General features: G+C 42.4%; 1 protein-coding gene across 2 annotated transcripts in view; it reads left to right on the plus strand.

Moving 5' to 3' along the window:
• The first annotated feature begins 1,123 nt into the window (after positions 1 to 1,123).
• Positions 1,124 to 21,627, plus strand: part of pfn2a (profilin 2a) — a 42,988-nt gene continuing 22,484 nt past the window's right edge. The window contains exon 1 of one of the 2 annotated variants that reach the window (XM_067994996.1): positions 1,124 to 1,693. In XM_067994996.1, the coding sequence (XP_067851097.1) occupies positions 1,562 to 1,693 (132 nt within the window). In that variant the 5' untranslated portion in view covers positions 1,124 to 1,561. The remainder of the gene's footprint in view (positions 1,694 to 21,627) is intronic. The other variant, XM_067994995.1, reaches the window with a different exon arrangement.

The raw sequence follows: 21,627 nt of genomic DNA on the forward strand, positions 1-21,627 counted from the left end.
TTTCATATTCCATGGAGAGTACATCATAAGGATGTCACTCGGCAATCTCTATATCCATTTGAATTCCATTCAAAGTTAAAAATGACGTCCAACTTTTCATTCATCATTTTAATCTGAATGACTTTATTAAAGTACAGTATAACCTGAATAAATAACGTGATACCGGCTTTGAACATAACTCACATGCGATTTTGTCATGAATTACGAAGTCAGCCTACCCATTGGATTAATTCATATCCCATCAAGCCTCGTCGTGTATTACACTGCTAGCTATATTTTCTACTTATTGATCATTCGTAATAATATTTACAAAACTAGTGCGTTGAACACCAAAAGATTTTGGCATTCTACACTGTATGGATCATAATAATTGTTGAAGTTGACAACTTATTGAAATAATTAAGATAGAATTAAGATACACGCGAAAGTTAAATTCTATGTAGTTTTATAATAATCTTCAATACGCTTACATATATGTGCAGTAACTATTAATTTTTTGTTTATCAATATCCGGAATAGTTTTATTGTAATAAATGGTTACAAAGAAGCTCTGTAAAAGTTAGTTCTTATAAGCAGTTGAGTTATGCTTAGAATCGCTACTATAATAAAATGTCCATGCATAATATACACAAGCGGATATTTGCACGCATGGTTGTATATCATAAACTATTGCTTGAATAATGTTTGGATCAACCTGTCATTGTTTCATCATAATAGAGACAAAAATCAGTTGCCGCCTCTATATTCTCTAATGCATACCGTTTATGATAATAAGCAACGTTGCAAGAGTAGTACAATTGCTCAATAGTTGTATTTATGGCAAGCGGTAGGTGCAGTGCAATGGGTATTGGGTTGGGACTGGGACGGGCCGGGGTTGGTCCCTGCCCAGCGCTCGTGTTCTCCCTCTCGTCCATTACTCTGCTCCTCGCGCTCCCGCGTCATGCACCTGCGCTCGCTCCCGCGGCGGTCCTCTTGTTTCCCCCCCCCCTCCCCCCTCTTACACACGCACGCAACGCCACGCAACGCACGGTCACAACAGCCGCCCCCCTCCCTTCCTCCCAACCCCCCCCCACCCCCTTCTCTCGCTCTCTGTCTCCCCCTGCGGCGGGCACGCGCTCCGCGCCGCCGCTGCTCGCCCCCTGCTCTCATTTCCTCGCGCTTTTCCCTTCTCCTTCCTGTCTCGGCTCATTTTAACGGACAGCCGAGCCCACCCTCAACCCACAGACCGAGCGACAGCGGCGCCGGCCAGCAGCAGCACCACCCGTCTATTAGCGGGGGGCAAGGATTAATATATATATATAACTTTTAAAAAAAAACAGTAACCGTTATATGTTTTTCTTCAAAATTAAAAAAAGTGGGAGAAACCATCAATTTAAAAAAAAAAGCTTCCGTTTTCACAGCCGGCTTTTTTTTTTCCCCTTCGAAGTTTTTTTTTCCTCTCTCTCCTCCCCCACCCCACCATTTTTTTTTCCACAGCCCCTTTCCCCTCCCCATCTTCCGTTAGCTGGGAGTTTAATCCCCGCCCGCCCGTTATTCCATTAACCGAGTGAGAGACGCGATCATGGCTGGCTGGAACGGTTATGTCGATAACCTGATGTCCGATGGAAACTGCCAGGACTCTGCTGTAGTCGGCTACACGGACGCCAAGTACGTCTGGGCAGCGTCGCCCGGAGGCACCTTCTCGGTGGTATCGGTAAGGAGGAAAAACTGGAGCTGGGGGGGAGGAGGAGGAGGAAACAGGCCTTGGTGGGTGAGTGGGTGGGTTGAGAGGGGGGGTTAAAAAAGAAATGGAGGTTGCATCTGGAAAATGAAGGGGGGAATTTTTTTAAAAAAATACACAAATAACGGATTTAAAATGTGATTTGATTTTTTTTTCTTGCTTGAGAATCATGTAGATCAACAAATTAACATTCACCATTTCATTATCATTTTTTTTGCTTCTTTATCCGATAAAATTTATCGATTTCTTTTTTAAAAAAAGAAATCTTAATTTGTTTTCTCAAGGAGGCACGGAGAGGATTTTTCAATCCGTGGGTTGATTTTATATGTATTTTCGTTACTGCTGCTGTTTTTTTTTTAAACATAAAAAAATAAAATATGGTGTGATAATACATGTATTTTAAATTGGGAAAGAGAAAGAAAGGAGGGGAGGAGGGGGGGGGGGAAAGAACCATTCCTTGTCCAGGCCTCGTCCGCCATCATCCCGGTGTGAGCGGCTTTGGCTGTAAGATGGCGCCGGCTCTCTCCCTCACACTGATTTCATGCCAGGGTCACTCAGGGTGGGCATTGCACTTTTTTAAAGAAGAGAATAGGGGAGGGGGGAACGGACGGACCGGGGGGACGACCCTCTTGCTTTTCACTTCCATCGATTTAATTATAAATATTTACAAATGTGAATCTCTCTCTTCATTGGACTCTTCTGTAGATTCATTTTTGATATCTTGGGGAGTGGCTTTATCTCATGCCCTTTTTTTAAAAAAATAAAAAAATTGCCTTCCAGTAAATGGGAGACGAAACATACACGCCTGAAACATAAAAGACAAATTTTTCTCGACTTTCTTACTTATTGAAAGAAGAGGTTATCAGTGCAAGGCAGATCACTGATTCTGATAGAAAATTCGAGAGAACTTGCTGTGTGCAGCCCATCGTCTTCAGTATGTAGCGATGGAAGATTTCCAGTTTTAAATTCCTCATCGTTCAAATTAAGAATTTCCGTTATGCGACGAGAGCTAGCAGTACTAATTTCTCTGTAGTTTACGAACCTCTTGCACTTTGGAAGGGAAAAAATTTGAATTTCATATTTTTTTGTCTGCCCCTTAATACTGCAGAGAGATCGGGCAAAGATGAAAGGTTTTCTTTCTATTTCTCAAATCGGAGAAACTATACAGGCTAAATATGGTTTTCTTTGACCATTATTATTCTGTTGGGGAGTTCTGGTGATTTCATGAAATTATATACTTTTGGGGAAAGTCGTTTATAGAAAATGTAGTCTAACTGCCTTTCCTAGAGTGTGCGTGGCTTTAAATTGAAATTGAAGCACCTCCAAAAAGAAAGTCAAGGCCCATTTGAGCCTGATCCTTTTTGCTGAGTCCCCATCTTTGCTCAAATGTATGCAAGGAATTGCTCTTGAATGAAGCTCTCCAGGAATAATGCTTTTTGCTGTTGGTTTTACAGATTAGTGCAGCTAATAATGCAAAAGTGGTTTTTCTTCCTTCCTCTTGTGGTTTTTGTGTCTGAAAATGTTTGTTCTGTTTCCCCCCCACCCCCCTTCCCTTCAGGCCTGGATGGCATGACTGTGCAGTTCAGCTAAGCTGTGGTGGGAGGGCGCCGTCTTCCACGTCAGGGAGCGGGCACAAACTTTTTTCCCCCAAAAAGGTGCCATGAAATCAATCGATAGAGAATTCATGTTCAGTTTTTTAATCAAACTTTTTTTTGGTCAAAATGTATTTTGAATTTTAAAATGACCAGGTTGCATTGTTTAACTTCATTTCTGGAAGAATTCATGTCATAGGTCTTTACTTGTAATAAGCGTGATCATTGTGACCCTCATTCCCAACTTTGGCAAGTGTAGGGATCACTTAATCACACCAAATACGGTAAAGACTTAAGTATAACACTGCAAGCACAAGATGCTTAAACAATATGAAAGGGTCGCTAACCCTTTTTGGGTTGTCGCGGGTTCCTTGGTTCTGCCAAAGATAATTCCTAAATTGGATGTGTTTTTTCCTGGGCTTACCTTAATAGTAATGTACACTTGTAAAATTACATATGGAGTTTATCAAAAGGCAAGCCATTGTGGATGCAGTATGAAAAGCTGCAGTTAAGTCTCGAATGCAGTTTGAATAATACCTAATCCAAGTATCAGTCCAGCTAAGTTCCAAAAAGTGCATCACTTCAGTGCTGATGTCTGAGTGCTCTTTATTTACCTTTTTAGCCACAATCCCCTCTCTTCACGTTCCCCATGTCTTGTTTTAAATTGGATTTTATTGCAAATTTTCTCACTTATACCTAAATCCAGGAAGGGGATGTTGAAGGGTGCTTGGATATATTTTTGTTACATCTGTGAAGTCACTTATTAGTGGACAAGTTAGTTGGGTGTAATGTCAATAACTAGTTACATCAAGATTGGAAAGTAATTAATTAAGGTTAGCCTGTGACTTTTGAAGATAGAACTTGTAGCAAATTTCTGAGTTGATGTCAAATTTGCTTCAGCAGTAACTTCCTTGTTTGCACTTTATCTGAACCTCTTGGGTGAAGTATTCAAATGATCTGTCAACATTATTAAAGGAGATCAATGCAGAAGTGGATGAGTCTTGATGGTCACTGGATTGAGTTGTCACAGGTCTAAATGTTAGTAGACCTGATATTGCTGGGAGTTGGTATGTATTCTGATTTTAATATGTGACACATTTTAGCAAAGCAATTGCAACTGTTTTGCATTAAAGTAGTTGATTACTTGGCCTGTTGCTTCATTACAAATGCAGATGCTGTGATTGGTGCCCTACGAAGTGTGCTTTCTAGCATATTTGATAACTGGAGTTCCATTAGCTTATTTCTCAGAACTAGTGGGACTGTCCATACCACTCAATTCTTTATTGGATAAAGAACAAAGCAGTGATTTATCGGAATCTTCATGGTATTGTCCCTGTAAGCTGAAAAGGCATCATTTGTCTTGCCATTATGATTGAGGTTTTGTGCTTGCATTCTTGGGGAGGATGGTCATAGTTTAACTATAGTTTGGCACTCAAAAGGTTCACTAGTACTTGTCAAAAGACCACATCCTAATCATCGCGATTAGGAGCTATTTCATGAAACATTTGCTCAGACCTGGCTGAAGCTTATACTTTGCTAGGCACACTTCAAAGTTTTACGTCCATCTGAGGGGAAAAAGGTAAGGATATGAGTTCTCCTTTCCCTTAAACTACTAGTTGGTTAAGAAAATAGTTTTATGCCATAGATAAAAGCCTGTTGGTCCCATAAGTTTGACTTGGGGAAATAGAAAACGGGTGGATAATGTAAAATCATGAAGTTGCTATCTAGTAAGTTGTCAATTAAGTACTGTATTCTTACATTAAGGTTTTGTACGTTATTTTAGATCTGCAGAGTAACTAGTAACCTAACTGCAGTGTAGCCCGTCACTAATAAACTGTAGAAAATTTGATTTGTATACAGTGGAATTAACTTGTTAGAACTCTTCAGATTAAAGTTTCAATACTATTAACAGAATTGCATGAACTCACCTTGTCTCACCTTCCTATCCTCCCATAACCTCACCAGTCTCATCATTTCAATGAAGGAAAGAAAGAACTCACATAGAATTTTCAGCACAGAAACAGGCCATTTGGCCAACTGCTCTATGCTAGTGTTTGTTTCATACGAGCTTCCTCTAACCGTATCCGCATTTCATTTTATTCCTTCCCTCTCAAGTATTTATCTAGCTTCCCCTTAAAAGCATCTATGCTGTTTGTCTCAACTACTTCTTGTGGTAGTGAGTTCCACATTCTAACCACTCTCTGGGTCCAGCAGTTTCTCCTGAATTCCTTAATAGACTTGAGACTATCTTATTTATGGCCCCTAGTTTTGCCCCACACACACACACACATCTCTGACTATTTTATCAAACCCCTTCATAATTTTAAAGACCCCCACTAGGTCACTCCTCAGCCCTTTTTCTAGAGGAAAGAACCCCAGCCTGTTCAGTCTTTTCTGATAGTTCGAACCTCTCAGTTCTGGTATCATCCATGCAAATACTCTTCGCACCTTCTCCAGTACCTCTCTATCCTTGTAATATGGAGACCAGAACTGTACACACAGTAAGTGTGGTCTAACAAAGATTCTATAGTTTTAACATAACATAACTTACCTGCTTTTCAATTATAACGCAGGAAACCTCCCAGCATAGACTCCTTTTTCATTTTATTTTTACTTTTAAGGACGTCAAGGTGTTGGAGAGTATGCAGAGGAGATTTACTAGAATGATACCAGTGATGAGGGACTTATGTGGAGAAACTAGAAAAGCTGGGATTGTTTGCCAATAACTTGCATTTATAAGCACTTTTCACAACCTCAGGACATCCCAAAATACTTTGCGGCGAATGAAGTACTCTTGAAGTGTTGTCACTGTTGTAATGTAGGAAAATCACAGACAAGGCCATTGCTGATCACTTCCTTGCATCATTCACCACTTGCCCCGCTTCCTTCTATTTCTTCTCCTCGAGAAAAGTTCCAAATTTCCAACTGTCTAGCTTTTGGCCCTCCGTTCATCACAATACTTTTGCAGCTGTCGATCTGCTCAACCACTCCGTCACCGCTGCCTGTGATGCCCTTGGCCCCAGTAAAACCCTTACTTTCTCCCACCTGGTTATTCCCCATGTATGGCCCCCATCTGCGCTGCGCGCTCTCAAGTCCAAGGAGTGCAGATTTGAACGTATTCGGCGCATAACTGGCTTAGACATTTATTACCAGATCTGGTTGGACCACATAAGGCACTGTTGTGTCCTGCTGTCCTGCCAAAACGAATTATCCTGGAATGCAAAAAAAACCTCCCCTTTCTCCACTATCAAGTGCCTCCTTAAACCCCTCTCCCCTGCCTCCTTCACTTCCAACAACGTTGAGATCACGCACTGCATTGCCACTAAGATTGAGACCGTCTGTTCAGCTGCCCTAGCCCTGAACCTGTGTCTTTCTCTAGTTTCGCCTGTCATTCCTCGTATCCTTTCCCAGCTCATCTTGTCCATGAGACCCACCTCTTGCTCTTTTGACCCTAGTCTCACAGAACTGCTGACCACCCAACTTCCCCTCCTGGCCCCCATGCTAGCTATCATTGTAAACGGTTCCCTCTGCTCAGCTACTGTCCCCCTCCCTTTCAAAACTTCTATAATCACCCCCTCCCCAAATACCCACACTTGACCCCTCTGAACTTGCAAACTACCACCCCATCTTCAAGCTCCCTTTCCTCTCAAGTCATTGAATATGTTGTCGCCTTCCAAATCTCTGCCCATCTTTCCCACAAAGGTATTAAGGGATATGGGCCAAAGGCAGGTATATGGCGTTAGATCACAGATCAGCCATGATCTTATCAAATGGCGGAGCAGGCACGAAGGGCTGAATGGCCTACTCCTGTTCCTATGTAACTTCCATCTTTGGAATCTCTCCAATTAAATTTCCGCCCCTGCCCAGCACTGAGAACGGCCCTAATCAAAGTCACAAATGACATCCATTGCGATTGGTGCACTATCCCTTCTTGACCTCTCTGCAGCCTTTGATATGGTTGACCACACCATCCTCATCCAAGGCCTCTCTTCCGTTGTCCAGCTGAGTGGGAATGCCCTTGCTTGGTTGAACTGAGCTTCCGACCCCATATCCTCTCCTCCTTTTACCTCCGTAACATTGCCCGTCTCTCGCAGACTCTACTATTGCAATGCTTTTGTGGCTGGCCTCCCATCCTCTACCATTCACAAACTTCAGCTCATCCAAAATTCTGCTGCTCATATCCTAACTTGCACCAAATCCCACTCACCCATCACCCCTGTGCTCACTGAGCTGCAACAGCCCCTGGTTCCCCATCGCCTCCAATTTAATAATTCTCATCCTTGTTTTTAAATCCTTTCATGGCCTTGTCCCACCCTATCTCTAATCTTATCCACCTCTGCAGTCCTCAGAGAACTCTGGCCTATTGTGCATTCCCCCCTCTCTCTCCACTCCACAGTTGACGGTCGTGCTTTCAGCAGCCTAGGCCCCAAAACCCCTCTGCCTCTCCACCTCTAATCCTTTAATACCCTCCTTAAAAGTACCTCTTAGACCAAGCTTTTAGTCACTTCCCCTTTGTAGCTTGGTGTCAATATGTTTGTCTGATAACACTTCTATGAATTGCCTTGGGATGTTTTCTTGCATTAAAGGCATTATATAAATGCAAGTTTTTGTTTATCATCTGATTTTAGCTACAAGTTTATGAAATATACCTGAGTAATTGTCATGCTTTGGGACTTTTTGACTTTTCCAAATCCTTTCTGGGGACAAAGAACTTTAAGTGGGTTTGAAAAGTTATTTTTAACAAGTTTAAAAGGAAAGTTTGTAGGCATTGGGAGAATGTAACCCAGGAAAATTGAGAACAAGTCATTATCTCATCCCAGGGGCTCTCAACAAACTTTCTCATTGTAGGCGTGGGATGGAATGTCCCTTCCTGTTGAGCTTTACATGAGTAGTTTCCTAAAAGGGATGGGCTGTTGTAGCAGATTTGATGAGCACCTCTTCTGGACAGGTGGAAGAGATCAGGAATCAAGCCCCTTCCTGTGTGGATTGGGGATAGGAGATGTGAACAAAGCCGCATGTTAGCAGTCAGGCCTATTGGAGGGAAAGCCGTGAGAGCCTTTGCTGAGGTGAAGAGGTTAGAAATGCTAAAGGATACTTAAACATCTTGCATCAGTCAAGTAGGACAGTCCACTGATTTGGGGAAGTATGGCATGTTTATTTCATATCGTTGCTTGAAGGTAAGCTGTACTGATTGGACTAAGTAACTCTGATCTTAACTTCTATGTTTCCTCACTGCGAAATAAAGCAGCTTAACAATTCGTATCAAATGTTTACTCAGTCTGCTTTTTGGAGAAATTGAAGAAGCATTTATGAGACATGAATATTTCACAATACATTTGAAGTAAAGTGACTGTTACGTAGGTAATGCAAATCCTGAGCCTCCTTTGAAGGGAACATGGTAGGAAAGAGTGATCCAGTATTAATCCAACACTTTCTCATCAAGTTAAATGCTGAGTAAAGCTGCCTTTGTACTATCCTGATGGTGTGTCTTCATGCCAAACTCCCTCAATTACTGTTGGAATAAGGATTCTCTAATCCTCTATCCTAGCTGTCCTTCTAACCCAAGATCAATTATATTTAGTTGAATTATAGGCATTTTTTTGTTCCCATTAGAAATTTGAATGATTCCTCTGGGTTCACTAAGGTGGCCCCAGCTGACATTGTTTTGGCGTTCAGCCATTCTTCCAGTGTGGGAGGATATGGCACTTTGATGGAGGGGAGCTCATTAAAAGCTGGTCACCCCTTCAGTTCACATTCCAAATAGATGCTGTGAGACTCGAACTTTGCTCAGGTATCCAGGTGCATTATGGGACATTAACTTATCTTCAAGTTTGAGGTGGGGGGGGGCAGGGTGGCAGGTAATGAGCTATTTATTTGACTAGTGTAGATTTGAATTGAAGCTCTTGTGCATAAACAAAACTAAATTAATCTACACTGCAGACTACTAAAGTGTCATGAAGCCACCAATGCTGCAGTAAATTTAGGTCACCCTTGAATTCTATCAGTTGGATGAATAGTAAATATGTGGCATTAAGTAAATATTTTAGATTACTTGTTAGCTATATAAATAATAACCTTGAGCTGCACAAATTGACTATCTTAGAATTTTGGAAAGAAATAATGAACCTGCATTTATATAGTGCCTTTTGTGACCTCAGGACATCCCAAAGTGTTTCACAGCCAGTTAAGTACTTTTTGAAATTTGGTCACTGTTGAAATGTAGGGAAACGTGCCAACCAATTTATGAACAGCAAGGCCCCACAGACAGCAATGGGATAAATAACCAGATAATCTGTTTTAGTAATTTTGGTTGAGGGATAAATATTGGCCAGGACACTAGGAGATTTCCCCTGTTCCTCTTCAAATAATGTCATGGGATTTTTTTTTACATCCGCCTAAGGGCAGACCAAGTGTCTCTTTAGTGTCTCATCTGAAAGAAGGCACCTCCGAAAGTGCAGCAGTCCCTCAGTACTGCATTGGAGGATTGGCCTAGATTATGTGATAACATGGAGCGGGGCCTGAACCTTCTGACTCATAAAGCGAGAATGCTACCACTGAACCAATTATTCAGAAATTCTACCAGTCTTGGCTGTGTATTTGTTTTAATGGCCTGCTGTGGTTCACTCCCTTTTGCTTTGCTTTACTCTTTGCTGGAGTCCACTTTGCTTCCAGCTATCAGCTTTCTGGGTGTTTTCACGTGATGTTTTCAGTTGAACTCTTAAATGTTGAAATATTTACATTGATCGCAATCTAACAACTTGTCATGCACAGTTCATTACATAATGCATACTTCATGTGGAGAATATACATATTGGTGCTGAGTTCCTTTTGACTTCCATTTAGTTAGGAAGGGCATTTTCAATTTATAAATATGGTTACTGATGGTAAATAGCAGTGATGAATAATGTGATCTGGGGACTGCTTGCATTTTGCTTTCGTCTTGTTTTGGTCCTCAGACTTGCTGTTTCGTGGCCCTTCATTCGTGGCCTACTTCATTGCAAGATGTGACTGATCTGGAGCTCAACACTTCCTCCTCTGCAGAAAAGAATGCTGTAAAAAAACCAGTGGTTATCCCAGCATCTCTTTTCATAAGGGAGCGGTCACTACAGTGACTCCCCTTCCCAGAACAAAATGAGTAAAATAATTTTTCAGTTGTAAACTTGTATAAATATTGACCTACGGTATAGCATGTTGAAACATTCATGGGACTGGTACTGGAGAAAACTTGGGGATGTAGCTGTTGAAAGTAAGATACTGGAATTCCTTAACCAAGAAAACTACACTTGATGCTAGATGACAAAGGAATTCATTGTAATTGTGTATTACTTGAATAAGGGTTGTGCTTATTGGATATCATTTTCTAGAAATCTCAAACCATAGAATATGAATTCACTTTGTGTTAACTTGGGCGACGGGTACAATTATAGTTGTGTAGAATCAAGCTGATGCTTGAGCTATGGAAAACACAAGTTGTGAATAAAGCTGCTTGTCACTAAAATGGCCTGGTCCCTTGTAATTCTGAGGGTTAATTTTTGGGAAACTTTGAATTGCTGGCCAGTTTCCTCCTTTGCCAAGAGGGCAGCTCTTGTCGCCTTCAACAACAACTTGCATTTATAACATAGTAAAACATCTCAAGGCGCTTCACAGAAGTGATTATCAAACAAAATTTGACACCGAGCCACAGGAGATATTAGGACAGGTGACCAAAAAGTTGGTCAAAGAGGTAGGTTTTAAGGAGCGTCTTAAAGGAGGAGAGGTTTAGGAAGGGAATTCGAGCTTAGGGCCTAGGCAGCTGAAGGCATGGCCGACAATGGTGGAGCGATTAAAACTGGGGATGTGCAAGAGGCAAGAATTGGAGGAGTGCAGAGATTTTGGGGTGGGGGAGTGTTGTAGGGCTGTTTGAGGCTAGAGATAGGGAGGGGTGAGGCCATGGAGGGATTTGAAAACAAAGATGAAGATTTCAAAATTGAGACGATCCCGAACCAGGAGCCAATGTAGGTCAGCAAGTACAGGGGTGATGGGTGAATAGGACTTGGTGCGAGTAACGATGCAGGCAACAGAGTTTTAGATGAGCTCAAGTTTATGGCGAGTGGAAGATGGGAGGCCAGCCAGGAGAGCATTGGAATAATCAAGCCTACAAGTTGCAAAGGCATGGATGAAGGTTTCAGCAGCAGCAGAGATGGGCAAGGTGGAAGTAGGTGGCGATGGAGCGGATATGTGGTCGGAAGCTCATCTCTGGGTCACATAGGACACCAAGGTTGCAAGCAGTCTGGTTCAGCTTCAAACAGTGGCCAGGGAGAAGGATGGAGTTTGTGGTGGGGACTGAAGAAAATAGCTGCAGCTTTCCCAGTATTTAGTTGGAGGAAATTTTTGCTCATCTCGGACAAGCAGCGTGACAAAGGAGGGGTTGAGAGATGTGCCGGTGAGGTAGAGTTGCATGTCGTCAGTGTACATGTAGAACCTGACGTGTTTTCAGATGATGTCGCTGAGGGGCTGCTTGTAGGTGAGAAATAGGAGGCCAAGGATAGATCCTTGGGGAACTCCAGAGGTAACTGCGGGAGCAGGAAGAGAAGCTATTGCAGGTGATTCTCTGGCTACGACTGGATAGATAAGATTGAAACAAGGCGAGGGTGAGCGCAGTCCCACCCAGCTGGACGACGGAGGAGAGGCGTTGGAGGATGGTGTGGTCAACTGGGTCAAAGGCTGCCATCAGGTCGAGAAGGATGAGGAGGGATAGTTTACCACAGTCACGTAGGATGTAATTTGTGACTGATAAGGGATGTTTCAGTGCTGTGGCAAGGGTGGAAACCTGATTGGAGGGATTCAAACATGGAGTTGCGTAAAAGATGGGCACTGATTTGGGAGGTGACAACACGTTCAAGGACTTTGGAAAGGAAAAGGAGTTTGGAGCTCGGACGGTCGTTTGCAAGGACAGAGGGGTCAAGGGTGGGTTTTTTGAGGGGGGTGATGGCAAGCTTGAAGATGGCTTTGTGATGAGGGATGACAGCCAAGCTGGAATGGTCTGCCAGGTTTGTGTGCCTACCTATTGTCTGGACTTGACAGATGATGTAGGAAATGACTTTGCTACCTCTACTTAAAGTTAAGCTGGAGCTAGAACCTGCTAGCTTATCATCTAATGGTGGCAAAGGGTTGGAAACTGTTCAGTAGAAAGCCTTTACTTGAATCTACTTTGGAGTAAATGAGAAGTGATGCAGCATTGTGAAGGTCATTAGGGAAATAAAGCCGGATCTACAAGGGTGCACATTACATAAAAATAATTATCATCTGGTTAAAATCTGTCTTCACTTCTGGTTGAAAGGGTTCCTTCGGGCTAGTGCCAATGACTGAGTCTAATGCTCTTCAACATGCCTGTGAGGATATCCTCATGGTCTGGAGTGAGTTGGTGTCTGACCCAATTGGTCATAATAAGGAGCTATGTATGGAGATTGGGAAGCCACTAGAATTTCATGCACAGCTGTAAGACCTAATGAACCAGTTTGTTAGGCAAAAGTGGAAATGGATGCTGTCTTGTGCCCCATAGGATTTGGGGGGGTGGGGTGGTTGCAGCACACAAACACATTAGTGTTGTCCCTCACATCCCAAGATTACCGGTGCATAGTACCAATCTGCTCAAGCCAAGTCACTGCCCCCTACCTTCAGTGCTATATAACTGTGAGTGTGACATTTGGTGTTCTTTTTATGTTCATTTATTCAATAGTACAGTAGTGGTACTGTGCCACTGAATATACTTGAACAAAAAAGAACACTTGATGTCTTAACTTTGCGAGTAGGATGAGACTGTTTGCTAGTACTGTGCTATTTATGTTACTTTCTGTCTTGAGCTATGTTATCCAGGAAAGTGAAATTTGTTCTATTGCAAAGGACTGTTTCTTAAAGAGGAGCACGCATGGGACGTGAATCTCCGAAGGGCGTCGTAGCGAAAAGTAGTTTGGAAACTTCTGCCCTAGCTAATCACAGGATGGCAAGCATGGATTGTATTCATACTGAATTTCTAAAGCTGCTTTTAGGATGGGAGCCTATGGTAATTTGAGATCCGTGCTGAGAGCTGCACTTGAGGTTGGGGAATGTGCAATGGTGTTTCAGGGCACAGTTGTGGTTTCTATCCAAAGAGGAGGATCCTGGAGAGACCAAATACCCCTGGGGAATCTCTTCACAATCATTGGATCTTGAAGTGGTTATTTAGAGGTATGAATGTTGAATGCTGCAGAGCAATTCAAAAGGCTGGATTTTGCTTTTCAGGAATGTTTAAATCAAATTGTGGCTTTGTTTGCAATTATAGATATATATTGGAGGGATTGATAAGAAAATGCATGAGGTCTTGACAGTTTGGTTCTGTTTGGACACAGTTACTAAGGGTGAAGGGTGCTTTTGGTCCTAGTTCAGATTAGGTATACAAGATGTGTATTCAAAGTTCCAAACTCAATCCTAGGAAGGCAATGAAATAACTTAACGTTGCCGCGTGTGCAAGATCAAGGACCGAGCCTCAGGTGAATTGAGGCAAAAAGGGAGGGCTCTTGCCTACATTGACTTCTTCCTTTGTCCTGAAGGCAGAGTCGGCCTCCTAGTGGGAATATTTCTTTGCCAAAACTCCTCACATGAGAGTTTGAGTTAAGCAGTTGGTGACCAGTATTTGAATATTCATGTTCACAAATGACCATTTGACAGACTAAAGGAGTTTCTGTAGAGATTTGCTTTCATTGGTATTTAACTTGATCCACAATATATTTGTACTTGCAACGTGCCTGCCTGCATGAAATGTTGCTCTGCTAAGTACCGAATCATTTGTTCAACTTGAAATTACACAGGATAAGCACTGTTGTATTGTTAGCTTGGCTCAGTTCGTAGCAGAAGGTTGAGAGTTCAAGCCCCATTCTAGAGTTTGTATGCATAATGTAGGCTGATACTGCAATGCTATAATGTAGTGCTGTGTCGGAGGTTTTTGTCTTTCGGATGAGCCGTTAATTGAAGGTCCATCTGCCTTTTGAGGTTAATTTGGATCCCGTGGTATTATTCGAAAATTGGGGAGATGTGTGTCCTGGCCAACATTCCTCAACAATGCCACCAAAAATTTGGTTAAGTGGTCCATTTCTCACTTCATAGAATCATAGGTTACAGCTCAGAAGGGGGCCATTCGGCCCATCGAGTCCGTGCCGGCTCTATGCAGAAGCAATCCATCTAGTCCACACCCCTACCCTATCCTCGTAGCCCTGCAGATTTTTTCCTTTTGAGTACTTAACCGGTTCACTTTTGAAAGCTATGATTGAATTTGCCTCCACCACTGCCCTCTGGCAATGCATTCCAGATTCTAACCATTCGCTGTGTTTATTAAAAAAAAGTTTTTCCTCATGTCACCTTTGTTTCTTTTGCCATTCACCTTAAATCTATGTCCTCTGATTCTCAACCCTTCTGCCGAGGGGAACAGTTTCTCTCTACCCTTTCTAGACCCGTCATGATTTTGAACACCTATATCAAATCTCTCAACCTTCTCTGTTCCAAAGTAAACAACCCCAGCCTTTCCAGTCTATGCACATAACTGAAGTCCTTCATTCCTGGAATGATTCTAGTAAATCTCTTCTGCACCCTTTCTAAGGCCTTCACATCCTTCCTAAAGTGCAGGGCCCAGAACTGGACACAATACTCCAGTTGTGGCTGAACCAGTGTTTCATAAAGGTTCATCATAACTTCCTTGGTTTTGTATTCTATTCCTTCTATTTATAAAGCCCAGGATCCTGTATGCTTTTTTAACCACTTTCTCAACCTGCCTTGCCACTTTCAACGTATTGTGCACATATACCCCTAGATCTCTGTTCCTGTACCCCTTTTAGAATTGTCCCCTCTAATTTATATTTCCTTTCCTTGTTCTTCCTACCGAAATGTATCACTTTGCATTTTCCTGCATTAAATTTCATCTGCCACGTGTCTGCCCATCCCATCAGCCTGTCTATATCCTCTTGAAGTCTATCGCTATCCTCCTCAGTTCACTACACTTCCAAGTTTTGTCATCTACAAATTTTGAAATTATGCCCTATACACCCAAGTCCAAGTCAATAATATATATCAAGAAAAGCAATGGTCCTAGTACCGACCCCTGGGGAACACCACTGTTTACCTTCCTCCAGTCTGAAAAACAACCGTTCACCACTACTCTCTGGCTAAGTAACAGGAAACAGTTTTGTATCCATGCTGCAGCTGCCCCTTTTATTCCATGGGCTTCAATCTTGTGACAAGCCCATTATACGGCACTTTATCGAATACCTTTTGAAAGTCCATATACACCACATCCTGCATTGCCCTCATTGACTCTCTTACCTCATCAAAAACTCTCAAGTTAGTTGAACACGATTTGCCTTTAACAAATCCGTGCTGGCTTTACCTAATCAATCCACACTTGTCCTTGTGACTGCTAATTCTGTCCTGGATTATCATTTCTAGAAGTTTCCCCACCACTGAGGTTAAACTGACTGGCCAATAGTTGCTGGGTTTACCCGTACACCCTTTTTTGAATAAGGGTGTAACATTTGCAGTTCTCCAGTCCTCTGGTACCACCTCCTTATCTAAGGATGTTTGGAAGATTATGGCCAGTACCTCCACAAATCCTACTCTTACTTCCCTCGGCAACCTAGGATGCATCCCATCCGGACCGGGTGACTTATCTACTTTAGGTACAGCTAGCCTTTCTAGTAGCTCCTTTATCAATTTTTACCCTGTCCAGTATCTCAACTACATCATCCTTTTACTGAGACTCTGGCAGCAGCATCTTCCTTGGTAAAGGCAGATGCAAGGTACTTATTTAGTACCTCAGCCATGCCCTCTGCCTCCATGAGTGGATCTCCTTTATGATCACTAATCAGCCCCACCCCTCCCCTTACTACCTGTTTACATGCCTATAGAAGACTTTGGATTCCCTTTTATGTTGGCCGCCAGTCTATTCTTGTGCTATCTTTGCCCCTCTTATTTCCTTTTTCACTTCCCCTCTGAACTTTGTGTTCAGCCTGGTTCTCACTTGTGTTATCAATGTGACATCTGTCATATGCCCCTTTTTTCTGCTTCATCTTACTCTCTATCTCTTTTGTCATCCAGGGAGCTCTGGCTTTAGTTGCCCTACCTTTCTTGTGGGAATGTACCTAGACTATACCTGAACAATCTCCTCCTTTAAAGGCTGCCCATTGTTCAATTACAGTTTTGCTTGCTAATCTTTGATTCCAATTTACCCAGGCCCGATCAGTTCTCATCCCACTGAAATTGGCCCTCCTCCAAATGAGTATTTTTACTTTAGAGTGGTCTGTGTCCTTTTCCATAGCTATTCTAAATCTTATGATATTATGATCGCTGTTCCCTAAATGTTCCCCCACTGACACTTTCTCTACTTGGCCCGCCTCATACCCTAGAACCAAGTCCAGCAATGCCTCCTTCCTCGTTGGGCCATAAACGTACTGGTCAAGAAAGTTCTCCTGAACACACTTCAAAAATTCCTCCCCTCTTCGCCCCTTATTATTACTATCCCATTCTATTTTAGGATAGTTGAAGTCCCCTGTTATTACTACTCTATGGCTTTTGCACCTCTGTAATTTCCCTGAAAATCTGCTTCTCTATATCCTTCCCACTAGTTGGTGGCCTATAGAATACACCCAGTAGAGTAATGGTACCTCTATTGTTTCTTAACTAACCAAAAAGATTCTGTCCTTGACCCCTCTAGGACACCCTCTCTCTTTCTCCAGCACTGCAATATTCTCCTTAATCAATACTGCCATCCCGCCCCCCTTTCTTTCCTTCCCTATCTTTCCTGAACACCTTGTATCCAGGAATATTTAGTACCCAGTCCTGCCCTTTTTTGAGCCAGGTCTCTGTTATTGCCACATCATGTGGCTAATTGCGCAGGCAGCTCTCTAACCTTGTTTAGCATGTTTTGTGCATTTACGCACATGTACTGTAAACCTATCCTTGACTTGTACTCTCAGTCTGATCCCACCTAATACTGAACTATTTCCTACTCTAGTGCTACCTTTATCTCCCAATCCTTTGTGCACTTGTTTCTCCTTCCCCCTGCCAAATTAGTTTAAACCCTCCCCCACAGCACTAGCGAACCTCCCCACAAGAACATTGGTCCCAGCTCCGTTGTGGTGCAACCTGTCCGGCTTGTACAGGTCCCAATGCCCCAGGAATTTAAAACCCTCCCCCCTGCACCATCTCTCCAGCCACGCATTCATCTGCTCTATCCTCCTATTTCTATACTCACTAGCGGGTGACACTGGGAGTAATCCGGAGATTACTACCTTTTAAGGTCCTGCTTCTTAATCCCTTTTCTAACTCAAAATCTGTCTGCAGGACCTCATGCATCTTTCTACCTATGCCGTTAGTACTGATATGGACCACGACCTCTGGCTGTTGACCCTCCCCCTCCAGAATGTTCTGCAGCCACTCTGACATCCTTGACCCTGGCACCAGAGAGGCAACGTACCATCCGGGAATCATGTCAGTGGCCGCAGAAACGCTTGTCAGTTCCCCTAACTAGAATCATAGAAAGCTACGGCACCGAAGGAGGCCATTTGTCCCATTGTGTCCGTGCTGGCCGAAAAAGAGCTATCCCACTTTCTAGCACTTGGTCCGTAGCCCTGTGGGTTACGGCACTTCAGGTGCACATCCAAGTACTTTATAAATGAATTGAGGGTGTCTGCCTCTCTATCTCTTTCAGAGAGTGTTCTAGACCCCCACCATCGTGTGGGTGAAAAAATTTCTCCTCAGCTCCCTTCTAATCCTTCTACCAATTACTTTAAATCTATTCCCCCAGTTATTGACCTCTCTGCTAAGGGAAATAGGTCCTCCCTATCCATTCTATCTAGTCCAGTCATAAATTTATATACCTCAATTAAATCTCCCTTCAGCCTCCTTTTGTTCCAAAGAAAATAACCCCAGCCTATCCAATCTTTTCTCATAGTTAAAATTCTCCAGCCCTGGCAACATCCTCATAAATCTTCTCTGTACCCTCTCTAGTGCAATTACATCTTTCCTGTAATGTGGTGACCAGAACTATGCACAGTACTCAAGCTGTGGCCTAACCAATGTTTTACACAGTTCTAGCATAACCTCCCTGCTCTTATATTCTATGCCTTGGCTAATAAAGGAAAGTATCCCGTATGCCTTTTTAACCACCTTATTTACCGGTCCTGCTACCTTCAGGGATCTGTGGCCCTGCACTCCAAGGTCCCTTTGTTCCTCTACACCTCTAACTATCCTCTCATTTATTGTGTACTCCCTTGCCTTGTTTGTCGTCCTCATGCATTACCTCATGCTTCTCCAGATTGAATTCCATTTGCCACTTTTCTGCCCACCTGACCAGTCCATTGATATCTTCCTGCTGTCTACAGCTTTCCTCCTCACTATCAACCACACGGCCAATTTTTGTATCATCTACAAATTTCTTGATCAAGCCCCCCCACATTCAAGTCCAAATCATTAATATATACCACAAAAAGCAAGGGACCTAGTACTGAGCCTTGCGAAACCCCATTAGAGACAGCCTTCCAGTCACACAAATGCCGGTCAACCATTGTCCTTTGCTTCCTGCCACTGAGCCAGTTTTGGATCCAATTAGCCCCTTTCCCTTGCATCCCATGGGCTTCTACTTTTTTGACCAGTCTGCCATGTGGAACCTTGTCAAAAGCCTTGCTAGAATTCATGTACACTACATCAGAGGCGTTACCCTCATCGACCCTCTTTGTTACCTTCTCAAAAAATTTAATCAAGTTAGTCAGACGTGACCTTCCCTTAACAAATCCACGCTGACTGTCCTTGATTAACCCGTGTCTTTCTAAATGATGATTTATGCTGTCCCTCAGAATCAATTTGAATAACTTGCCCACCACCGAGGTTAGACTGACTGATTAGTCTATCTAATTACTCGGTCTATCTCTTTCTCCCTTTTTAAACAACGTTAGCAGTCCTCCAATCCTCCGGCACCATGCCTGTAGCCAGGCAGGATCGGAAAATGGTTAGAACCTCCGCTGTTGAGTACAAATGCAGTTGCCAGCACTTTGGACGTGAGGTGGCCATTCTGACAGGCACAAGTTGACCTCCTTGTAGATGTACTTCACATATTAAACTACTAAGTGAAGTCTTTGGAGAGAGAATGTCTTGAAGGTGTCCCTCTGCTGGCATCTATGATTTTCTTTTGTGATTTTAATTAGTTTGGGTGCCTCAACATTAACACCATGCTTGGTTTTGGTTGAAGCAGATGGAAAAACAGCTGGTTGTCTAGTGCAACACGCGATACTGGATACCTTCCAGGAAGTGTTTTTATAAAGTTGTAGTGAAGTATTTTCCTCAGAACATAAGATGGGATGTACTTTTCATCTAGTTGTATTTCCTTTTTGACTTCCTATATAATCCTTGCATCTTGTACTGTAACTGGGAACTTGAATCTAGCAGAGATTCCTTTATGGACTTGATTTTATAAAGCTCAAACAACTTGAGCTTTTGTGCACATTCTACTGTCTGTCCTTTTTTAGGAGGATAATATGAGGAAAACCTCAGCCACCCCTGGTACTAGTGGAAGACCTAGTAGTGGTGGCACAGTTTGCCGACAAGGTTTTCATCTGATGCAGGAGTGTTGAGACTGCTTACTTCGCTGAGATTTTTGTCATTGGAGTGATTTCTTGGAATAAGGAGGGCTCGAGTTAGAGATTCATTCTTGCAAACCATAGAGCCTGCATTTCATCTAAGAAAATAGATGTTCCTGCTCTTAGTTTGAAATCTCAAAAGCCTATTGCAACGGGAAGATTAAAAACCAATCAAAATTGAAGTCTGCCCCAGATATATTCTCGGGTTGGTGTGGTTGGTCTCCTGCAAGCAGGTGCTATGTCACTGAGTTACATCAAGTCTATAGCACAAGAAACAGGCCATTTGCCGCAACCTGTGTCGCTACTTTTAGTGATTTATGTATCTGTACCCCGAGATCCCTTTTGCTCCTGTACACCATTTAGACTTATTATCCAAGCAATATGTGGCCTCCTTATTCTTACCAAAATGCACCACCTCACACTTGTATATTGAAATTCATTTGCCAATTAGATGCCAATTCAGCAATTTTATTAATGTCGTCTTGCATTTTAACACATTCTTCCTATTGTATTAACTACACCCCCCACTTTTGTGTTGTCTACAAATTTTGCAATTGTATTTCCTATTCTTGAGTCCAAATTGTTGATGTAAATTGTGAACAGTGGTCCCAGCACCGACCCCTGTGGAACACCATTTCCCACCTTTTGCCATTCTGAATAGCTAACCTTAACCCCCACTCTGTTTTGTAGCCAACTTGCTATCCATTCTGCTACCTGTCCCTTTACTCCACATGTTCTGACCTTAGTTATGAGTCTACAATGGTACCTTATGAAAGGCTTTTTGAAAATCCAAATACGTTACATCTACTGCATTACCCTTGTCTACCCTTTCTGTTACTTCAAAGAATTCAATGAGGTTGGTCAAACATGACTTTCCCTTCTGAAATCCATGCTGACTATTTATTTTCATTTTCTAGATGTTTTTCTATTATTGAGTAAAGATTCCATTATCTTTCCTACCACCAATGTTAAACTAATTGGTCTATAGTTCCCTGGACTTGTTCTATCTCCCCTTTTAAATATAGGAATAACATTAGCTGTCTGCCCATTCCCTTGCGCTGTTTTTTTTCTAATGAATTTTTATATATATGTAATAGTGCCTGAGCTATCTCTTCCCTAACTTCTTGTCATATGTGTGGATGCAATCCATTCGGACCAGGGGTTTTATCCTCTCTGTTTGTTTATTAATTATCTTTTTTCCCCCTTCCCCCTTCTATCTTAAGTGTCTTTATACCATTTTTGATCTCTTCTAATCTCATACCCACCACCTTAGTCTCCCTGGTGAATACTGAGGCAAAGTAACTATTCAATATTTCTGCCATTTCGCTGTGATTACCTGTGAGTTTATCTTGTGTGTCCTTTGGTGGCCCTATCCTGATTTTTCTTTTGTTGATTGTGTCTGTAGAATACTTCACTTTTTATATTCCTTGATCATTAATTTCGTTGTTCCTCTCTGCTTTCCTAATTGTTTTTTGACATCCTTCCTAACCTCTTTGTATTCCCTTTTGTCATCCTCTCCTTTACTTTCTATGTACATAGAGTATGTCTTTTTTCAATTTTAGCCTTCTTTATTCATCCATAGTGTTTCATTATTGGCTAGTTTGGTTTTAGAGGATTATATTTCTCCTGAACTCTTGATCACCGTTTTAAATATTTCCCACTGCTGTTCTACTGTCAA

This window comes from Heptranchias perlo, chromosome 13 (assembly GCF_035084215.1).
Source record: "Heptranchias perlo isolate sHepPer1 chromosome 13, sHepPer1.hap1, whole genome shotgun sequence".
NCBI lineage: Eukaryota > Metazoa > Chordata > Chondrichthyes > Hexanchiformes > Hexanchidae > Heptranchias > Heptranchias perlo.